An 18,600-nucleotide genomic window follows, 5' to 3' on the forward strand; every position below is an offset into this window, starting at 1 on the left:
TTACTCAGTAGAGTGGCTGCATTGTAAAAATATGTGGAGAAACCTAAAATAATATTATTTCCTCAATTCCTTCTTAGTGTTGATTACTTTATAAAATATGTAAAAGAAACAGAAACTCTTTGGTAATGGATTATCAAAATAGGTCAAATAGCAAAAAGGTATAAGATAATTGGTTTGATGGAATTTTGTATCCCTTAATGATGCAAAATATGACTTGGGGGTAGTAGCATCTGAAATAATAGATTGCTGTTATGCAAAATCACTAAAGTGATTTTGCTTTCAAGATGCAAAGTTACGGGGTTTTTTTAGAGAGAAAAATGATGTTTGAACTGCCCACAAAGTGCCTTGTCATGGATCCATAAAGAATAAATCTTATATATATGAATAATTTAAAACCCAGTGGATTCTGATTATGTAAAAAATCAACATTCTTGGGTGCTTGGGTGGCTCAGTCAGTTAAATGTTCAACTCTTGATTTCAGCCCAGATCATGATCTCAGGGTCCTGAGATCTAGGCGGCTGGCTCTGTGCTGAGCATGGAGCCTGCTTAAGTTTCTCTCTCTTCCTCTCCTTCTGCTCTTCCGCCCACCCCCTGCCCGCCCTGCCCCCACACTCTCTCTTTCCAAAAAAAAAAATCAACATTTTTAAGAACTGCCATGCTAATAATATATATTTGTGTGTGACTATATATATGTGTGTAAAACACCTCTGGATGTTTGTTAGCTAAAATGTGCCTATACTATTTTACAGATTGGTCATAGAAAGGAATACTTTGGAAGCTGATTAATCTTTATTATTTCTGTAACAAAATATAAAACAAAACATTCTTTTGTTGTGATAGTTTTCACTTTTTAAACATTTTTGCCTAAAGACTTTGAAGTAGTGAATTTTAATATAAAATTTTGCAAGTTACAAATACTTATCAATATTATCAAGGTAAGTTGGTTATATGAATTATATTTAAATTTTATAGCAATGTAGGATAACGGAAATTTTCCCTGAATTTGTTGGCCAAAAATCTAACCTTTTGAAGAGAAATGAATTGTTCTAAGTGTGGAGTTCTGTTCAGAAACTTCGGGAGAAGAAAAATGTTCATCTAGCAGATAAGACTTCATGTTCATTTGGGAAATTATGTAAACAGTATGGTTAAGGATAATCTTCAATGTGAATGGTAGATTATTTTACTTTTTAAAGGGAAAGCATGAAATTTTGGCTTAAATTTTGCTCCACATGTCTTAACTTTTATGACAATACTTAGTTACAGTAAACCTTAGTATTGGAATGGTTCTGAATAACGAGACATCCATTTAATAAATATACTTTCCATTACTAATCTTACTTGTAATTGCTAAATGCATTCATGATGTCTAGGGGGTTAAGAGGAAGGCAGAGGAGAAATGGATAGCTGCATTAGGTGATACAAGTAACACTGAAAGAATTCTATTTGAAATAGAGGCAGTATAGAAAAATATTGGAAAGAGAAAGCGTTCAGTCAGTGCTTTACAGACTTTTCACTGCACGGCATACTTAAGCATTTGAAATCGGCCATTGGAGGAGAGTATTTGTATACTTCAAGCTGGACTCAGAGAAAGGAGGCAAAGAATTCAGCAAGAATGGCGGCCTGTCAGGAAGGGACAGGTTATTTGCCTTAACCCCAAGAGGGATCACAGCCTGGCAGGGACAAGGACTGAAGCAGAAGAGATTAGGGCACCAGAGCAGGCCGTATAAGGGAGGAGTTTCAAATGCTGACACTCCGGTTTGGAGAACTTCTTAAGTTCAGCTGTCATAACACTGAGGAGTACTGTGCTAGTGACTGGACTGAACTGTGTGTGTGTTTGGGAGACAAGCAATTAATGCTAAAGCGTATGTTAGGAGTTGCTAAGTGTATCTGGTATCTAATTGTATCCGCCAAACCGACTGATTGCTGTTAATGATTGCTCAGAAAGCCCGGGAATAACTCCACAGAGAAAAAAGGAAATGGTGGACCTGCCTCCAAGATTCGAATATTCTGAGTGAGAGGTGTCTGAAGTTGCAGTGGGCTCTTTGCACTACCGGAGAGGAATGCCGCGTCCAGCCCCCACAGACCAGGTGCCCATTCCTCCGCTGGGGCAACCTAGGTTCTCGTTTCCTGCAGGTGACAGCTCGGCTCACATTGGTCCGCCTCTTTCATCTCTTGTTACGGCAACATCCCAAAATGAATGCTGAAAGATCTGCCTCTTTTTATGATTTCCTGACAGCACTTATAAAATTAATAGAATCGGGGCACGTTGCATTCACATTTGACGTTCAAGCTCTACACATTTTGGTTATTCCCACGATCACCTTACCAATCAAGACTTTAAAAAAAAAATAAACACAAATCTCCGACTACGTAAACCCAAGGATTTTTAAGAGGCATCTGCCAGGATTTCTCCCAGGTGGAGGACGCAAAGGGCAGGAAGGGATGGTGACTGGAGTTGCCTCATCTAAGGGGTCTCAGGGCAGAGAAGGGTGGTGGGCGTCTTTCCCTTCTCTCCCTTTCCACCTTGGACACGGAGATGCGAGTGGCGGCGGCGGTGGGATTGTCCGAGCCCCAACCCGCAAGGGGGAAGAGACCTAGCGGGTGGACCAGCGGGGTGGGAGACCCTTCCGCGAGGGGACTCGCCCGCGGAGGCCCAGCGAGCGCGGGTCCGCCGCGATCCCAGGGTGCACCGCGCCCCGCCCCCTCCCCTCTCCGCGTCCCGCCTCCCCTCGGCCGGGGTCCCCTCCCTGCCGGCTCGGGGAGGCGGGGACGCGGCGTCGGCGGCGGCTTCTCCAGTCGCGTCTTTCTCACTCACTGGGGAGCCCGGCGGTGGCGGCACCTTCGGAGGCAGAGCGGCGGAGCTGCGAGCCCGTCGGTCAGCCAGTGGGAGGTCGGACAGACTAAGGGCAGATCAGACAGACGGACGGACAGCGGAGCGGCCAGACGCCCCGAGTCGCCTCAAGTTCCGCCATGAGCTGGGGCACAGAGCTGTGGGTGAGTCCGAGTGAGGGGCGCCCCGCGCGGACTCCGGCCCGCGAGCCGGGCAGGCGCCGCTGACCGTCGGCGGCCAGAGTGCTTTGGGTCATCCCCGCCCCTGGCGCTAGCGGAGGGCGGGGGTTCCACTCTTCTTTGTGTGCAGACCTCTCATCCCTCTCGGCCGGGGTTGAGTGGGCTGCTGGTCTGCGCTCCCGCCTCTGCCGCCGCGGCGGGGCTGAGGGCAGCGCCTTGGACGGCGGGGAGGAGCGGCCCCTGGGGCTCGCGCGTCCGCCGCCATCCTCTCCCTTTCCCTGTCTCTCCTTCGTCTTCACTTTCCGGACGCCTGGCTCGTTGCCGGGCCGCCCTCCTCTCCCTTTGTATCTCTTCGCCTGGAGGCGGGGGAGGGGGTCCATTGTCCCGAAGGGGCGCTGTTCGCGGGCGGGGAGGGGGCCCCGCTGTGGCCCCCAGCCCGGGCGAGGGTCCCCGGGGCGAGGGCGTCGCCGGGCCAGGACGGCGCGGGGAGCCTCGAGGCGCCTCCCACCGCCCTCGCCCCAGGTAGGGGGAGCCGGGCGGCTTTGTTCCGAGCCCGGCCTCCGGCCAGCCAGGCCCAGCCCACAAACCCATTTCCCTCTCCCAGTCTGTGTGCCCTGAACCCGCGCGTGGCTGCGGGGACTCCGGCTGGGCTATCCCCGGCTGCTACCTTGGGCTGGGGGGGAGGGGGGTTGGCTTTTGGAATCTGAATTAAATTGATGGATCGACGGGGAAGCCAATTTTGCCGAAAGGAGCGTAGGGCTTTCCGATTGCTTTACTTCCCCTTCCGCTGTTCTTTATTCCCACTCGTTCTCCCTGTTTTCTTTCTTTCCTCCTTGCCTTTCTTGGGCGCTGAAGGTTTGAGACAATGCCCAGTGTCTGGCCAAGGTGCGGGTGGACTGAAATAGGTCGGAGAATTTGCTCGCGACGCGGCTTCACAAGGGTGGAGGTGTGGAGGGTAGTGATTTCTCAGGTGCAGCCGAGGGACCCGGGGCGTGGGGGCGCTGTCCCGAGAGCTGCCTGGCTTCAGCCACTCCCCTTTTTATCCCACCTGTGCACATTTTCCGTGCCTTTTGTTAACGAGGGTCTTGTGAAACCACTGCAGAGAAAGGGGAGAAAGAACTTTTTTGTCTCGGTAGGAGCATGTAGGTTGCGAATGAAGGTAGATTAGTTAATTGAAGGGCAAAATGTTTTCTTTGGTTATTTTTCACCTCTTAACCACAGATTGGGAATCTTAGAACTGAAAGAGACTTTAGAGTTCATCTAGGAGAACACTTAGCCCAGCCCAGGAATCTCCTGCAACATTCAGGACAAGTTTGCCCAGTCTGTAAACACACCACCCAAGAGAAAATACCTCAGACATTCGTTTCTTAGATAGCATTAATTGTTCTTATATTAGAGGGGATTATGTAGTAAATGAATTATATAAAACTTAACCCTTTAGATTCTCAGGCGTTATTGGTCTTTTCCCTTTGATTTTGTGCATTTTTATAATTGATTATAGTGCGTCGTCAATTAAGGTAGATGGATATGGTTTTTCCATTTTTATAATTAGAAAATATTTTTATTTTTATACACTTAAATGATTCACGTTTCAGAGGAAGCAAAAATGTACTCAGAATATTTTCTTACAGTACACATAGGAAGAATAGAGTAATATTTAGATTTAACTTTTAGATTTAAAAAGCACTTTCATACTGCAGAAAAACAGTTTTAAGGAGAAACAGTATTTTAGTGAAGATTAAAATGCGATTTTTAAAAGTTTTTTTAAGTTATAATTTAAGAATATAATGCATTCAGAAGTGATTAGCAATCCCACATTGTCTCCCATAATTTGGTTAGTTACTTTCAGCATTTGAATAGTTTCTCAGCAGTTTGGAAAGGTAAACTGTAGAAGAGATGGGAATTTCTGTTAACTAAAAATTGTTTTGTAGCCTTTTGGAAATTATGAAAAAAAGATTTTAAATTAAGTTTCCTCTTAAAATTTAATGCACCATATTTCAAACTTTTTAGTGGTTTTAGGATTTGAGGGAGAGATTTATTAGAAACTAAATGATAGAGAATCAACCAGTATCATCTGGATGTTTAAACCTTAGATAAGTAGAAGTTGGTGTAGAGGGCTATTGTTAGGACCAGAAGAGACCTTAGAAAAATTTGATTGGACTTCCTGTTTTTACTGTTCTGTTTTGAATAAGGATATTGTGCTTCCAGTGGATTGTAACAAACACCTATACTGTGCTCTTGTCATTGAGGAATTTGAGGTTGGGAGAATTCTCTTGAAATTCTGAGTTTAGAAACCAGTTCTGTTATTTCATGTTTAGGATCACATTACTATCTCAAAGGTTTAATTATTGGAACATGTTTTTAAAAAATATGATGAATGCAGTTATGCACTGAAGCTTAAGTTTTTTCCTTATATTCTTTGGAGTTTCATTGCTATTTTAATGCTTCTTAAGTCTTATGTTAAATTTGAAAATAAACTAATAAAATAGAGAACCACTTTAGTACTGACTCTGGGGGACAGAATTAATAGTGATAGGCTAAGTAGGTTATGTCAGACTTTGTTGTGTGTGGTTGTGAGGGGATATGAATTAACTGGTACTAGATTTGAGCTGTGCTTCAAGGTATTTCAGGTGTTCCAAATGAGCATTTAAGTAAGCATTGAATATATGCTAGAGATTTGGTTCTGTGTTCTGGGTAGTATCAAACAGAGATGACACTGTCTTCATTTCTTCAGGCTGCAACATAATTATAAGATAGCATCTTAAGTGTTGTTTATTGTGTTGATTTTTTTATTACCACAGGAAGAATGGTTGGATCAAAAAGAGTCCAAGTATAAATCAATGATTTCACAAATCAGATTTTGTAATTAGCTCTTTTTACAAGGAAGTAAATTAGAGTTGGAGAAGTTATGTGTTTAGTCAATAAGTTTTATTTATTAGGAGCTACTTTTTTGGTGTTTTGAGGCGCCAAATTTTGCCAGAAAAAAAAATCTGTATATGGATTATGAACGTGTATATAGATATGAAAAAAAAATGGCTGAGCACGTTATATTCATATCATGATTTATTCAGAAATTTGCTCCCCAAGGGAAATGAGGTGACTCTTCTGGAAGTTAGAAGGTAGCTTCCAATATCTGACTTAATTTATTGGGTCTTATAAACCTATTTTATTTATTTATTTAAAAGTTTTTTTATTTTTAAAAGATTTTATTTATTTATTTGACAGAGAGAGACACAGTGAGAGAGGGAACACAAGCAGGGGGAGTGGGAGAGGGAGAAGCAGGCTTCCTGCCGAGCAGGGAGCCCGATGGGGGCTTGATCCCAGGACTCTGGGATCATGACCTGAGCCAAAGGCAGAAGCTTAACGACTGAGCCACCCAGGTGCCCCCTTATAAACCTTTTTTATGCCTTAGTTTCCTGGTCTATGTGATTTTTGGCCCTTAGTTTTAAGAGTGTATAATTTAAAAGCCATTGTTATTTTCATTAAATTATTAGTTAAGTGCATTTGACAAAGCCCGTGCCCTTTTTTCTTTTTAAGATTTTATTTATTTGTTTGAGAGAGAGAGAAAGAGTACAAGCAGGGAGAGGGGTAGAGAGAAAAGCGGACTCCCAGCTGAGTGGGGAGCCCTACTCAGGGTTCGATCCGGGGACTCTAGTCTCATGACTTGAGCTGAAGGTAGATGCTCAACTGACGGAGTCACCTGGGCATCCCGCTCATGCTCTTGACTCAGTGGATACCCCCAGTCTTAACCCTTAATGCTTCTTTATCTTTGTCCTTATAGCATTTATTTAATATCTTTGCTGTAAGTGTACTAGACTTTTGAGTCTTGGGAGTATAGAACTGGATTAATCTCTTTGTTTTCACTGACTAAAACAATGCCTGTAGCTGATCACGCATGTTTTGCCCAATTGAATTCATAGTTCATTACCTAGAATATTGATTACTGATTAAAAAATGCATCCTGGAGGAAGTCTTTATGGTTCTGAAGGCCTTTGTAGGTGATGATAGATTAAGTGGTCTAGATAACAGTTCAAGAATGTCTAAGTTGAAACCAAGATTATGAAGTTAAGGTTTAGTGTTTGGGTTAAAAACTTTTACAGTTGGGGGAAAACTGACCTACAGGTAGTTCTTGTGACTTTACCTGACTTACAGCTCTGTGATGTGACTGTAAAAATAGCTGATGAAATAAATCTTAGACCACATTAATACATTGTCTAGAAGATAGCAGTGTAGTTCCATTGTAGTCCATAGTGGTTAGACTATCTCTGTAATATTGACTTGAGTATTACTTCACATTTTTTAGAAAATCTGTGCACCCGTGTAGAGGAGGTTGACAATGAAGACTCCTTGTTAATTAAAGTTAATGGTATTGCTTTTTTCAAAGGCCATGAAATTGCTGTAGGAATTTAGTTTAAACAATAAAGTAATTATTGAGTGTCTGTTATGGGGAAGCACTGTGAATGTATGGTGAAATTTATGAAAGTTTATAATATGGTCCTGCTATGAGGAAACTTAGAGTCATTTTGAGGTGATAATTCTTTCCTAGCTCCAAAATACTCCTCTGTGTTGGTCTCGCTGTCCAGAATGTCTTCAGCTGACCAGTTCCTCTGAACCCCCCTTTTTTCCAGAGTACACATTCTGGATAACATGTTTCTTATGGGACTACCACCTTATGTTACAGTTATTTCTTTTGTACATTCAAACCTTTGGAAAATGGTCATGGTATAAATATTTGTATCTTATGTTCCATTTTGTTGATAGGAATTGTTGTGTTCAATATTGTATTACAGCTATTGTTCTTAGTTAAGGAGGCTGAGAGTTAATCAAGACACCTATTTATGCCACCATTCTATCCTGACTGTATTAAGGTGAAAGCTGGAGAATGGCCTCTAACCAATATCTCTCCTCTGCCATTTGCTGCTTGCTTAAACCACTCAGTTCCACTCCCCTTCCCTGCCTTTATTTTGGAACACTTAAGCTATTTCTCCTTCCCCCAGTCTATAATTGTGAGTTGGGCTGGACACTTAAAAACCTATTTTACGGGAGAGCCTGGGTAGCTCAGTCAGTTGAGCGTCTGCCTTGGCTCAGGTTGTGGTCCTGGGAACAGGATACATGGGACTCCTTGCTCAGCGGGGAGTCTGCTTCTCTCTCCCTCTGCTCCTCCCCCCGCTCGTGCTCTCTCTCTCAAATAAATGAGTAAAATCCTTAAAAAAATTTTTTTTACCTACTTTTTCCTATCCATGAGCCCCTATTTGCAGGCAGAAAATCAGAAAATAGTAATGATTTATAATTATGGCACTTGTAGGTGCTATCTTATTTATTAGTCTTCAGTCCTTAAACATTTTTAGCTCAAGCAAAAAAGAAAAATTCTGTTTTGGGAACATAGTCCTACCTACAGCGTATTAAAAACTAGTGGGAAAAGATTATGTAAAGGTTTTGTTGTATAGGAAACAAAAGCTGTTCCATGTATTAGTCCAGGCTATGTAAATCAGATATAACATAAAGATACTTGGCACGGGCTTTGAAATAAGGAAGATTTTGCATATAGGTGCCTAAGTTCCTAGAGGGCAGAGGTCATGTCTTATTCATTGCTTAATCATTGTCTGATTCATTGCTGTATTTTCCCGTGTCAGCACACCCCCTGGCATAGAGCCTGATGCTACTCAGATCTTTAGTAACTGTTTGCTGGATTGACCTGAGTGTGTAGTGGTTAGGTTTGGCTTGAATTTTGAGTATGGGATGGCTGAAAGTAGTGATGCAGGGTAGATTGGGACCAGGCTAAGAGGTTGATTTGGCTGAATGCTTGATTTACATTTTTTTTAAAGATTTTATTTATTTATTTTAAAGAGACACAGCGAGAGAACACAAGCAGGGGAGTGGGAGAGGGAGAAAAAGGCTTCCCGCTGAGCAGGGAGCCTGATGCGGGGCTGGATCCCAGGACCCTGAGATCATGACCTGAGCTGAAGACAGACTGCTTAACTGACTGAGCCACCCAGGCGCCCCTTGATTTACATTCGTGAACACACACACACACACACACACACACACACACACGTATTATTTATTTATTAGCATATAATAAAGTCGATTTTTAGACCATTTAAAAATCCACAGAAGGAAGTTGTAGTTTGTGTTAGTAGAAGGGATTATTTCTTCCTTCTGAATGCTTTAGTGGCAGGAGGAAGAATCCCCCTGGGTTTTAAAAGATGAAAGTTTATTGATTTTTATCACCTCTGCAAGAATATTTGAAGGGTGTTCGTTCTTTTAACAATGTGTTATTTGTCCCGATATCAGCTGTATTGTTACTTCTGCAGTTTGTTTATACTGTTTTACCTTCTCTCCCTTATCTATGAGTTTAATATTTTTTACTTGTATATCAGTTTAGTTCCAGTGCTTTTTCTGAGGCTGAGAGGTGTTCATTGGGAAATGTAGTAAGTTTTGATCCTCCCAGTTTTGCTCTAATTAATAGCTTCACGAGCTGACTCATGCACTAATTTTCTCATATAACAAAAATATTTTGGAATATTTTGAGTTATCACCTTTAATTGTCGACAGAATGATAGATGCTTTAAAATTGCAAATTGTGCTTAAAAATAATCTGTGTTGATACAGTTAATTTTAATATTGTCACCTGTGCTTTTAAGCATTTTCCTTTTTTTCTTGTAATAAGTTGTATTCTGTGATTACTTTTACAGGATTTTCATTGACTAGTTCTTTTAAAACCACCTCTTACACCTTAGGGAGCTGCTGTAAGGCATTGTAAGATGGTGTCTGACTGCTTTTTGTAATGTGGGATTTAGCATTTAGAATTTGGGTAGAGCCCAAGAGAAAGAAATCTAGAATAAGAATAAAAGTTTTTGTAAGATGTCCCTATTGAATCCAAATTAGTTATTAATATTTGGGGCTTAGGAGCAATTTTTCCTTAAGTTCTTGATGGAAAACTAATCATCAGACTTTCACAATGCTTCATGAAATATGTGAAGTATTAGTATTATATATTTCTTGTAGTTTGAAAAAATATAAATGTTTATAATAGAGTCAGATTTTCCTGTTTTCCCACACCATTATTTTGTTGTTTCCAGAGTGAAAGTCATCTGTTTTGTTCCTGCTGTATCCCTAATTTGTTCAGAAGGAATGGGCATATAATAGGCACTGAATTATTTGTTGAATGAGGAAGTCAATGAATTGCTATAACTCTATCATCAGATTATGTTTTGAATACTAAGGGTATTTAGGCTTTTTTCCCCAGCATGTATATTTCTTTTATCTTTAACTTTAGGGATCCTTTGTTTTTAAGTAGATTCCACATCCACTATGGGACTTGAACTCATGACTCCAAGATCAAGAGTGGATGCTCTACCAACTAAGCCAGCCAGGTGCCCCTTTAGGGATCCTTTTTATAATCTGGAAATATAACTGATTGTGCCTATTCATATGAAATTTTTTTCTTTTAGGTCTGGAATTCTCATTTCCTTGATTGAGTACAAATGATTATTTTTTAGTGATGGCATATCTTATGACCGTTTGGATTCTAAAGATTTTTTTTATTATTGGAGAGAAAGAGCAGGAGAGAGTGAGCACGAGTGAGAGGCAGAGGGAGAAGCAAACTCCCTGCTGAGTAGGGAGCCCCGATGTGGGGCTCCATCCCGGGACCCTGGGATCATGACCTGAGCCGAAGGCAGGCACTTAACTGATTGAGCCACCCAGGCACCCCAAACCTTTGGATTCTAAAAATGAGAACAGTTAACATTCTCATGTAAGTTGTCTGAGACTTAATGAATTGGGAAAACATAAAAGATTGGTTTTTAGTGAGTACAAGTGTTGATCTGAGATATTTTTGACAAATGTTAGTGGTGGTTAGTTGAGATTTTTTTTCCATTAGAAATTATAAAAGTCAAAATTATTGAAACAGCTATGGTAAATAGCTTTTGAATAAATACAAACTATAACTTTTGAGTCAATTTTCCAGACTTAGATCACGAACTAAATAACATCTTTTACTGTTTGCCAAGGCTGAATATAATCAACATTTGTTAACTTTTTGAATCAACATTTGTTAACTTTGTTTACCTTCATTTTTTTAGTTTCATTAAGATAAAACATTCATACATTAAAGTGTACAGATTTTCCATGTACAACATTAAGATTTTTTTAAAAATAATGAACACATTTCTGTAATTCCCACTAAGATGAAGATACAGATGTTTCCAGTTTCCTTCATACCATTCCCAGTATATATCTGTCCAAAAGTAACCACTATTCTGACTTGTATTGCCTTTGATTATTTTGTAGGTTTTTTAAACTTCACATGAATATTATCATGCATTATATATTCTTTTTCGTCTGTCTTCTTTCATTTAACATGTTTTATGTGAGAATCATCCTTTATGGTTACTTTGTGGTATTCCATGTTATGTATAGGATTTGTATTTTCTTCTGTGTGCCTGGGGTCACTCCTAGTCTGGGACCACCTTAAACCAAGTTCAGGGCTTGAAATTCCTTTGTGTGGTTGTTGGGTTTTGATTTCTGTCCCCAAATCTTGTGCTATGTTATCAAAACAAAGATCCTGTTTTTCAGGATTGGCAAACAGCCTCAGGGCAAAAGTAGCTTAATATGCTTTTTTTTTTTTTCTTCCCATTTTGGGTTCTCATTTTTTGTTTGTGACTTTGTAATTCCTTGTTATCTTGACTTGTCTTTGATGCTTTACATTTTTAAATATGTTTTATCCATATTTTAAAGTTTTTATCTAGTAGAATAGTGATAGGTGATCCCAAAAACCTAGCTTGCTACTACTGGAAACTGAAAATTGTTACGTTGAGTTTTTAATTATTTTGTTATTGTATTTTTAATTTCTAAGAGCTGTTTTTTGTTTTCTCAGTGTACTTTTTAAAAGATTTTTTATTTATATGACAGAGACACAGTGAGAGAGGGAACACAAGCAGGGGGAGTGGGAGAGGAAGAAGCAGGCTTTCCACTGAGCAGGGATCATGACTGAGCCACCCAGCTGCCCCCCCCCCCGCTTTTTTTTCTTTTTTAAAGTAGTTTCCGTGCCCAGTGTGGATCCCAGTGTGGGGCTTGAACTCATGACCCTGAGATCAAGAGTTGAATTGAAGCAAGAGTCAGACGCTTAACCGACTGAGACACTCAGTTTTCTGAATGTACTTTTAACACAGCATCCTCCACTTATCTTCTCTTAGGTTTTGTGTATACCAAAAATAGGTTTTTTGTTTTATTGTGTTTAGTTTTCTTACCCTTGCATAATATTTGTAGCCTCTAAGTTGCTTTGTTTCCCTTTTTGCTAGTTTTGGTTCTTGTTTTTATGTTAGAGACTTTACTTAAATATTTTGTGACCCCAGGATCCTGGAAAGATGTCTGTTAAGATTAGGGCATACTGAGGGGCTCCTGGGTGGCTCGGTCGTTAAGCCCCTGCCTTCGGCCGGGGTCCTGGGATCGAGCCCCGCATCGGGCTCCCTGCTCGGCAGGAAGCCTGCTTCTCCCTCTCCCACTCCCCCTGCTTGTGTTCCCTCTCTCGCTGTGTCTTTCTCTGTCAAATAAATAAAATCTTCAAAAAAAGAAAAAAGATTAGGGCATACTGAGTTCTGATATGCCCTACCTGTAAGTTTAGGGTTTGGGCCATTTGAAGTTTCTGATCCCTTTAAGGGTTTTTGCTTAATAGTTCCCCCTGGGATTGTTCACATCTTCTACCTCCTTTCCAATCCTGTTGTGAAAGCTCAGAAAGTGTATACTGTAGTGTTTTGAAGTCACACTTAATCACTGCTGTTTATGCTGTTGGGGGCTACAACTTGGTATTTTTTTTTTAACAGGTGCTTAAACAAATAGTTTATTTGTCTTATATAACAAGGTATTGGGTAGGCAGTCACTGGCTTGGGTTTAGAAATTAGCAGGACTGTTTCGGACGTTCCCTCAGTTGCAAGTTCCAGCTCCAACAATCTTGTCTGTATTTAAGGCCAAAAAAAGAAAAAAAAAAAGGAAAGAAAAAGAGAGTAACAACATCAAATATGTCTGCCTCTTTGTCAGGAAGGCAAAAGCTTTCCCAGTGTTTCTACAACAAACTTCCCCTTAGGTCTCATTGTCCAAAGCTGGGCACATTGCCACCTGAACAAGAGTAGGGTTTTATTAGGAAGAAGGGGAATAAGTATAAGGTACCTCAAAATAGAGAATTTATGGTGTCTGTCCCCAGGGAATTAATGATTGCTTTGTAGAGGCAGACACATGCCTATTTATTTATTTATGGATATTTGAATAATAGCAAGAGGGTTAAGAAAAGGCAGTAATACAAGTGAGGAAGCAGATATTTTAGAGTTGAGGTCTTTCAGAGTCTAACATGCCCCACCATCATTTAAGAGCTTGATGGTAAAGGGCTTTTGTGTCTCACCTGGAATTTATAGCCCCACCTTTTGTTTGCCATACCATGCCATGTTGACATCACCTGCCAGAATAAATGGGTGTTTTGCATAATGGTCAGAATTGATGGTCAGGGCTTGTTGAAGTTTACCTAACCTCAGGCTGAGTGAAGGAAGTTCCGAACTACAGGGACTGAGGAAGGGGTACTGAAAAAGAAGTCCAGAAGTTTATTTTGTGAGGAGAAAGTTTTCCTGGATGTTGGAAACAATAAAGATCTCCTGTAATGACCCAGGTCTCTTAGTCATGTAGATATAATACCAAGCTATAAAATTGACTCCAGGAAGTAAGAGGCCATCAGCCTGGAGTTACTGGCACTCGCTTTTCTTTTTTTTTTTTTCCTTTCTTTAAATTGATACAGCAGAATGGTACATTTCTTACAAATAATATTAGTATATTATTATTAACTAAAATCCAAAGTTTATTCAGATTTCCTTAGTTTTTACCTAATACCTTTCTGTTCCATGTTACATTTAATTGTCATGTCTCCTTAGGCACTTCTTGTCTGCTGTTTTCTCAGACTTTTTCTTGACCTTGAGAATTTAGAGGAGTATTGGTCAGGTATATTGCGGGGTGCCGCTCTACTGGAATTTGTTTGATGTTTTTATTTGTGATCAGACTGGGGTTACGTATTTTGGAGAGGATGATCATGTGCCATTTTCATCACATCATTTCAAAGGTACATATTATCAACAGGATTTATTACTGTTGATACTGATTTTGCTCACTTGGCTGAAGTAGTGTTTGTCACATTTCTTCCCTGTAAAGTTATTTTTTTCCCCTTTTTCTATACTGTACTCTCTGGAAGGAAGTCACTGTTGTAGCCCACACTTAAAGAGAAAGGGGTTATGCTCCCTTTTTTTATGATTGGAGTAGCTACATAATTTATTTGGAATTCTGCATGGAAAATTTATCTCCCCCATTTATTAATTTACTCACTCATTTATAGCAGTATGGACTCAAGGATATAATCCAATGCTGCTTCATTTATTTTGCTCAGATTGTTCCAGCTTTGGCCATTGGGAGCGCTTTCAGTTGGTTGCTGTGCCCCTGTAACACATCTCCATCAGTAAGGACTTTTTTAAAAAAAGATTTATTTATTTGAGAGAGAGAGAGTGTGCATGAGCAGGAGGAAGGACAGAGGGAGAGGGAGATAGGGGAAGCAGACTCCCCACCGACAGGGAACCTGATATGAGGCTCGATTTCTCAGGGTCCTGGAATCGGATGCTCAACCAACTGAGCCACCCTGGCACCCCAATAAGGATTTTTTTAAAGAACAACTTTACTTCCTTGGGCTATAAGGTGGTCCAGGCTCATCTTACATATTTTCTGTCCCAGTCCTAGAATCAGCCATTTCTCCAAAGAGCCCTGGTTCCTTTTACTGGAGAATGGTATTAGATACCAAAATACAGGTGGTAGATGTGCTTGCTACTGCAGTTTTATTCTTTTAGTCTCTCTCAGCTGATAAAACAAAGAAATACATGTGTAGGTGCACTGTATCTATAAATAATTCTATATGTCATAATATGTGTCTATATTAAACATTTAATGATGTCTCCAACAGTAATCCATTTGTATATGTATCCTTCTAGCCTCTTCTTGCTTCTCTGTAAATTCCCACTTGAGACAACTCCCTTTGGCTGCCATCCATTTGCTTAATTGTTCCTTTTCAGTATAGCTGTAGTATAGCAATAACAGTTATTAACCTGTAGCCCTGTGGGGAACAACTTTATCAACTAGAGTACAGTGCTTATATGCAGTTCCTTTTCCCTCTAGTTCTACAGACTCTTAATTATTAAAGTTACTTAGGTCAGCACCATTTACTCCCCCCAGCCCCCTCAGTGAACTTGTTTCATACATTTATAATACAGTTAGATTTTTTTTTTTTAATTTCAGTCTGCATTCTGTCTTGGGATCCTCTGACTTTCTCAATGATTTTTTTAAAAAATTGCATAAATAGGGGCACCTGGCTTGCTCACTTGGTTAAGCTATCCTCTTGATTTCAGCTCAGGTCATGATCTCAGGGTCGTGAGATTGAGCCCCATATGGGGCTCCAGGCTGGGCGTGGAGCCTGCTTAAGATTCTCTCTCCCTCTCCCCTTGCCCCCACCAGTACCTCCCCTGCTCAAAGTCTCTCTCAAAAAGAAAAAATAAAATTAAAAATTGCATAGACTAAGGCTCTGACTAATAGACTAAGGCTCGTTCCTTGTGCTTTGAATTCTGTAGGCTTTGACAAAGGTATAATGTTATGTATCCAGCATTCCAAGATCATATAAATAATAGTTTCACCTCTTAAAAATCCCCTGTGGCCTATCTCACCCCCGTTAGGATAGCTACCGTGAAAACAACAGAAAAAAACAAGTGTTGGCAAGGATGCGAAGAACTTAGAACCCTGTGCAATGTAGGTGGGAATGTAAAATGGTGCAGCTACTGTGAAAAACAGTATGGTGGTTCCTCAAAAATTAACCATGGAATTACCATATAATCCCGCAATTCTATTTCTGAGTATATACCAAAAAAATTGAAAGCAGGGTTTTTTGTTTATTTTAAAGTAGGTTCTACATCCAAAGTGGGGCTTGAACTCAAGACACTGAGATCACAAGTTGCATGCTCTACCTACTGAGCGAGTCAGGCGGTCTGAAACCAGGATCTTGAGAGAGATTTGTACACCCACATTTATAGCATTATTCACAGTAGCTAGAGGGTAGCAGTCCAGGTATTGATCAACAGATAAATGGATAAGGAAAATGGTGTGTAGATACAATGGAATGTTATTAAGCTTTAAAAAAGAAGGAAATGCTGACCTTTGCTGCAAAAATGGATGAAACTTGAGGCCATTACGGTAAGTGAAACAAGCCACAAAAAGAAAATACTGTATGATTCCACTTACATGAGGTCACATTCATAGAGACAGAACATAGAATGGTGGTTGCTGGGGCAGAGAGGAGGAGGGTATGAGCAGTTACTGTTTAATGGGTATAATTTTAGTTTTGAAGATGAAAAGAATTCTGATAGATGGTGGTGAATGTACTTAACACTGAATTGTACAGTTAAAAATGATTAAAATGGGGGGCGCTGGGGTGTCTTGTTAAGCGTCTGCCTTTGGCTCAGGTCATGATCCTGGGGTCCTGGGTTCGAGTTCCGCATTGGGCTCCCTGCTCGGCGGGAAGCCTGCTTCTCCCTCTCCCACTCCCCCTGCTTGTGTTCCCTCTCTCGCTTTGTCTCTCTCTGTCAAATAAATAATAAAATAAAATCTTTAAAAAAATGATTAAGATGGTAAATTTTGTCTTATGTATATTTTTACTCCCCTCCACCAAAAAAAAAAAAAAATCCCCTATGTGCTGTTTCCTGTTCATCCCTCCCTACCCAACTACTGATTTTTTTTTTTTAGTAGACTTCTTTTTAAATTAGCAGTTTTAGGTTCGCAGCCAAATAGAGCATAAGATAGAGATTTCCCATATGTCTCTTGCCCGCAGGTATGCATAGTTTTCCCCATTCTGGTGCATCTTCCACCAGAGTGGTACATTTGCCACAATTGATGGACCTACATTTACAGATCATTATTACCCAAATCCATAGTTTACATGAGGGTTCACTCTTGATATTGCACATTCTATGGATTTAGGCAAATGTATAATGACATAGCCACCATTCGGAGATCATACAGAGTAGTTTCACTGCTCTAAAAGTCCTTTGTGCACCACCTATTAATTCTTCCTCTTTTCTAACCTCTGACTACTGATCTTTCTTTGGACTTTTCATCACCCTTAAAGCCAGTACCCATTAGGAGTAACTATTTCTCTCTCGTCCCCAAACTCAGGGGACCTTTAGGAAACCTTTAGGACCTTTAGGAAACCACTAATCTACTCTCTTTCGCTAAGCATTTGCTTATTCTGGACATTTCATATAGATGGAATCATACAATATGTGGTCATTTGTAACTGGAATTTTTCAATAAGCATAACGTTTTCAAGGCTTATCTATGTTAACAGTGTATATCATTAAAATTCACTTTTTTCGGGCACCTTGGTGGCTCAGATGTTAAGCGTCTGCCTTTGGCTCAGGTCATGATCCCAGGGTCCTGGGATCGAGCCCCGCATTGGGCTCCCTGCTCGGCAGGAGGCCTGCTTCTCCCTCTCCCACTCCTCCTGCTTGTGTTCCCTCTCTCGCTGTGTCTCTCTGTCAAATAAATAAATAAATAAATAAATAAATAAAATCTTTTAAAAAATTCACTTTTTTCATTACTCAGTAATATTCCATTGTATGCATGCATATACCACATTTTATTAACGTATTTATCAGTTTATGGACATTTGGGTTGTTTCTGCTTTTGACTGTTACAAATAATGCTGCCATGAACATTTGTGGATAAGTTTTTGTGTGGACATAAGTTTTTATTTCTCTTGGGCATATACTTAGTGGAATTGCTGGGTCATATGGTAACTCTGTGTTTAACTGTTTGAGGAATTCCCAAACCGTTTTTGCATTTTACATTCCCACCAGCGAAATAGGAGGATTCTGATTTCTTCACATCCTTGTCAAAACTTGGTATCATATGACTTTTTGATTATAGCCATCATAGTGGGTATGAAGTGATATCTCATTGTGGTTTTCATTTGCATTTACTTTATTGACAAATGATGTTGAACATCTTTTCATGTGCATTTACATATCTTTGGAGAAATGTCTTTTGGCTTCAGTTATTAATGTTCACCTTAATTTGCTGTGGCAGTATGTATTAGTGAAATATAAATAACCAGTATTGATGGCAGTGATACTATTGAGAAAAAAAGAAACTTAATTGCAAAGCTAAGAAGATACTATATTTATATTTGATGTTTCTCGTTGAACTTGTCAGCCACTCAGACTAAGAGATGTTTGATTTTGGCATTTAATTTGAGAAACTTAAAATCCAAGTGTAAATGTTAGCTATGCTCTCTTTTTTGTTTAAGAAGCTTTTCAGCTAAGTGGCACTCCACTTGGCTTTCTCCCCTTAGCTCTGACCATGATGGCAACGCTTGTCATTGTCAAGTAGAAACTTCATGTTGTTCGATCTCAGTAGTTTCAGCTATAAAAGGCAAGGAAAGGTGGGGTCTAGGAGATACTTAAAAATAATGAAAACTTCGTATAATTCATACATGACCCTTTGAATTTTGAATTTTACTGCAGA

General features: G+C 40.1%; 1 protein-coding gene across 1 annotated transcript in view; it reads left to right on the forward strand.

The window, feature by feature from the left end:
* Positions 1-2,730: 2,730 nt before the first annotated feature.
* The window catches only part of FNBP1L (formin binding protein 1 like), a 98,210-nt gene continuing 82,340 nt past the window's right edge, over positions 2,731-18,600 (forward strand). The window contains exon 1 of the mRNA XM_027611929.2: positions 2,731-2,994. Within this exon, the coding sequence (XP_027467730.1) occupies positions 2,971-2,994 (24 nt within the window). The 5' untranslated portion in view covers positions 2,731-2,970. The remainder of the gene's footprint in view (positions 2,995-18,600) is intronic.

The sequence above is a fragment of the Zalophus californianus genome, chromosome 4 (assembly GCF_009762305.2).
Source record: "Zalophus californianus isolate mZalCal1 chromosome 4, mZalCal1.pri.v2, whole genome shotgun sequence".
Taxonomy (NCBI): domain Eukaryota; kingdom Metazoa; phylum Chordata; class Mammalia; order Carnivora; family Otariidae; genus Zalophus; species Zalophus californianus.